The following is a 4,960-nucleotide window of genomic DNA, read 5'->3' on the forward strand; positions in this document are numbered from 1 at the left end:
TGTAAACATAGTGAATCAATTTATGCACTATCCTAGTGAAGATAATATGGATGCAGTAATTCTGATTCTTCTCTTTTTAAAGTCCTCTCATGGAAAATGGCTTATGTTCTCCAAGAATAGTCATCTAAACATTGATGGCTATACAAATGTAAATTGGGCAAGGAATATTTCTGACAAGAAGTCCACATCAGGCTATTGTACCTTCGTACATAAATCTGGTTATATGAAGGAGCAAAAAGCAAAAGGCAACAGCATTAACAATGCTAAAGCCGAGTTCCAACGAATGGCCAAAGGCCGTCTTTGTGAATTTTATTGGCTTAAAGGTTGCTAAGTAAGATTGGCTTTGCTCCTATAGCTAGCTCTGAAATAAACTTGTTTTGTAACAAGAAGGCGGCCATTGATATTTCTCATAATCCAGTCCAACGATATCATATTAAACACGTTGAGGTGGATCGACATTTTATTAAACAGGTTTTATCACAATCCAATTTGCAGAAAATGGGTCGTCATGGTAAGAAATGTATTGCCCACAGAATGAATTGGTGGAAAAATGGAATTCCCCGTAAATATTTTAGATAGGTGCTACTTGAAAAATTTTTTATTCCCACCAAGCCACTGATGGAAACAGAAATGGTTGCATGTCTGGGAATTCACTAATGGCCACCATACGAAATCATCAAATAAAGGCTATTCTCAACACAATTGCCTGGTTGCTAAACGGAATATATATGAAGGAAAACAAATATTGTTGCACCAAATTGTTGTGGCAAAAGCAAGTTTTTCCCACTAAAAATAATTTTGGTGGGTAAATTATTATTGCTAATGAATTATATGCCACGAGTCTATCACCAAAGAAAGTGATGGAAAAAGGTTTGTTGTCACAAAACCTGTACTTTTTTTGACCAATTATTCTAATATAAATGCCTAATTGCCACCACACCAAATCATCAGTAAACTACTTTTGTCATGTCCACAACACATGGATATAATGAATTTTGGCTACGATATCGGATCATCTATAATGCTTATTTCCAACAAAGGAAACTGGTGGATCATAGATTATTCCGACAAGTATTGAGGTGAATAAAAGTAAAGTATTACCAGATTAAGTCATCACAAAAGACTCCTAGTCACTATTTATGGAGTTGCTAAAAACTTTATACCACTAAACGTGTCACAAAATGTATAATGGCTAATATTGTTTTCCAGACTGTGGTGACAAACTATGTATCTTTCACCACTTAAGTCTAGTTATGAACGAAATTTGCCACAGAAGGTCACAAGTATTGACACAACTTGTGGCCGTGGCAAAAGAAAGTTTTTCCCACCAACTAATAGTATTGGTGAATAAAATATTACTTTCCATGAATTATATGCCACCAACGTATCACCAATAAAATTAGTGGAAAAAATTTTATTCTCACATAATTCTCGCTTATTTCGATCAAAATTCCTCACAGAAAAAGCCAGTATTTGTTGTTTATTAGAAATATGTATGCACCAATCGGCAGACATTCACAAAGGCTGTTTCTAGCAAAATTATCTACAACTCACTTGACAATCATTCATTAGAAATATGTATGCACCAATTTGGGATTGTTGGATAGAGTAGTTAACGAAGAACCAATCGGAGAAATTGTAGGCGCAGTTTGAATTTAAAATCCCTTCTTTGAATGGTCAACCTTGATATTAACCTTAAAAAGTGTACAGCCTAGAATAGCTTCTATATAATTGTATCCGTTCCTGTGAAGGAAGTAATGAAAACAAAGACTCAATTTTTACAGTTTCGTGGTCCGGGAAGAAGAGTACGTACCAAATACTAATTATTCCGTACTCTTATTGAGCTTTGTTAAAAAAAATAATGATACGTATAATTATTTTTACGTATTTTTTATACATTTTATTAATATAATTAATTGGATTAATTTTTTTAATACACATCAATCATATCACTGGAATGCATAAAAAAATTTATAAAAATAACTATATATAAAATTTTTGTTATCGTATATATGCTTTATAATTAGCAGTAATAGTGCAAGAGAATAGGTGATAATAAACAAAACAAAACGAACTTTTCCTTTTATTTTTAATTTAAACATATATACATTATGTACAAAAGGTGGATTCATATAGACATATCCCACTAACGTAACAGTACTTTGTAACATTGCTGCTCAGCACTGTGTCCCCACCTTCGACACAAGTTCGAGCTAGCAGTACGTACACCATTAATCAGGAACCAAATTAATAATGTCACATTTTAGTGATCATCATCTCTCTGATCTGTACTATTGTTTTTAATTACTTAATTTGGTTGGTGAGGGACCTCATAAGAGGCAAGGTTCACCTTCCACCTTCCAAGAATATTCTGGAACAAAATACATAAAAGTTCAACGTACACCAAAGACCCCAAATTCTGCCTGCAGACGGACATATATATATGGTGTTCTGTCACGTACGTACATGTGCATATTTGCAGCTTTTTTTTTTTTCTCGTCTTCTTGGCGACAAGTCCTCCAGACTCCAGTTTGGTACTACGTCCTAGTACTGCTTTTCTCCCATGTCTAATGTGTTTAACGCGTTTAGTTGATCAATATCGTTGAAACAGTCGAAACCAAAATCATGAATCCCGAAGTCCTGACAATCCAATAACCAGGCGCAATTCTCCTCCAAGGATGGCAAGCCCATGTTACAGATCATATTTTCTCCAATAGGCGGGTTTTCCCACGTTGCAGTGCCTGCATCAACTAGGGGAGCTTCGTCTATCCACAAACTGTTCACTAAAGATTCATTGTTGCAAATGTTGTCTAACAAAAGGGACTCGTCACTTGAACAATTTTCGGTTGGGGAGCTTGAAGAGTTGTCATCTGAGTTAATGATGCTGTCATTTTCCTGCACAGATTGGTTGCCAGATGACTCTTGCAAGTGAATAGCATTTGATGATGTTTCCTCGGAACAAGATTGTTTTTCATGAAGTGGTTCATGAGTGACAGGATCAATTCCCATCTTAAGAAGCTTTTTCTTGATATGGGTGTTCCAGTGGTTCTTAATCTCATTATCAGTTCTTCCTGGCAATCTGGCTGCAATCTTGGACCACCTAAGAATAAAATTTATTAAAAACAATAAGCACAAGTAATTAAGATTATATATAGCAATGAATTTAGTGGTAACATTCAATATGGATTTCTTGAATATTAAAATATTAATGCTGATCTTGAATGTTAAGCAACAAACTGCTCAGAGTTCCTCTAATTAGACAGTAGATGCATTATTTGAAACCGAATTCGACACGCAGATACTGCATCATGAACAAGAAAAAGGCTGCTAACCTAGCTAGATGGGTTTTTCCGACTTCGAAACCATGATATGCACAGAGATAAATAGATATCTGTCCTAGGACCATGATTTGAACCACAAATCCTTCCTTGCTCGTTTCAAGTGAAGTGCCAAAAGAATCAAACTTGTTAATTAACAAAGGGTGTGCATGACTCTTTTCAAAAGCGTCAACTGGAAGTTTCCTCGTTAAGTAAATAAATTCAAATGAATTTAATTATTATATATCTTTCTCAACGCCATGATTGGCGACCAAAAAAGGTTGTGTGCATGAACTATCACTACAACAAACACCATTAATCAAATCGTAGAAGCTTGAAAATGCTCCAAACACAACATAATGCAGAATGATGAAACGTATGAGAATAACAAAGAAATATGATTAATGACCTGTTGCCAAGACGTGCATGAAGATCAATAACCAATTGTTCTTCAGCTTCACTGAGAAGGCCCCTTTTTAGGTCAGGGCGAAGATAATTTGTCCAACGAAGCCGGCAACTCTTGCCGCAGCGTCGGAGCCCGGCGAGCTTCGGGACAGCACGCCAACAGCACTGGCCATTGGTGAGGATGAAGTTTATGAGTTTCTTGTCTTCCTCAGCCGTCCATGGGCCTTTCTTTACCCCAAGTTTGTCACAGCAAGGTTGCCTCCCCATATCACTAGCCTAGGCTCGCAAGTCTAATACAAGCCTCACGTCCGCTACTTGCAATGACTCAAAAGCCCCACATGCACCCACCTTTATATAAAACCCTCACCTTTCCCCTGACAAAATTGGTGTATATAATATGAACACAAACTCCAAACCCAAATATATTATGGAGAGAGAGAGAGAGAGAGAGAGAGAGAGAGATTGCGGGTACCACCATTGTGTCGTGAAAGGGACATGGGAACTAAAATGGGGATTCTCGTATGTCCTGCTACACAAATGGGTGATCATGATGAAAGATGGGAGAGTCAAGGGCAGAGCTACATGTAATCATCCAAAAAAATGTTGTACTTCCCATTTTCCTACACAAACCCACTCCCCCAGATTGCACTCTTACTCAACCATTCCATCACCCATTTCGTCATCATCACGTTTACGTGTCCTTGTTATTGTGGAATGAGATTTAGTGCTGCAGATTCCTGTAAGTCTCGGTATCCACATGCTACCTAAACCGTTTGTTTTTAGGACTTAAAAGTCTTTGCGGTGTTTTTTATTCATAACGAAGAGATCTTTCTCACCCGCTTAATCATGTCATCATCTTACAGAATATTGTGTAGGCTGTGCTGTGTTCAGACCACTCTCTGCGGTACTGCTCACAGCAGCAAGCCTACTAGCTATGCTTGTTGTGACAATAATTAACTTCTCTACAGTTTCAAGAATCACCTTAAATTATATAATTGATCATATAGATACGAGCTCGGTATGGATGGTGAGTGGGTCTTGACGCATCATATTTTATTTTATTTTATTATTATAATTTTTTATATAAAATATAATAAATAATTTAATATTTTTAAAATTTTAAAATAATAATAATATTCTAATAATATTTTATTTAACTTTTAACTTTCATCTAAAAAGAAATGTAATTTCTTTAATATTAGGTAATATTGTGGCGCTTAGATCCAAAACAAGAAGAT

General features: G+C 36.0%; 1 protein-coding gene across 1 annotated transcript; it reads right to left on the bottom strand.

Annotated features, from left to right (window-relative positions):
• Window positions 1-2,056: 2,056 nt before the first annotated feature.
• Window positions 2,057-4,114, bottom strand: LOC122280708 (MYB-like transcription factor ODO1). The gene is made up of 2 exons (XM_043091691.1): window positions 3,727-4,114; window positions 2,057-3,100 (listed from the first exon to the last, which is right to left on the bottom strand). The coding sequence occupies exons 1-2, from the start codon at window positions 3,987-3,989 to the stop codon at window positions 2,545-2,547; spliced, it is 819 nt and encodes a 272-aa protein (XP_042947625.1). The 5' UTR covers window positions 3,990-4,114; the 3' UTR covers window positions 2,057-2,544.
• Between the last annotated feature and the right edge of the window lie 846 nt (window positions 4,115-4,960).

This window comes from Carya illinoinensis, chromosome 11, assembly GCF_018687715.1.
Source record: "Carya illinoinensis cultivar Pawnee chromosome 11, C.illinoinensisPawnee_v1, whole genome shotgun sequence".
Lineage (NCBI taxonomy): Eukaryota > Viridiplantae > Streptophyta > Magnoliopsida > Fagales > Juglandaceae > Carya > Carya illinoinensis.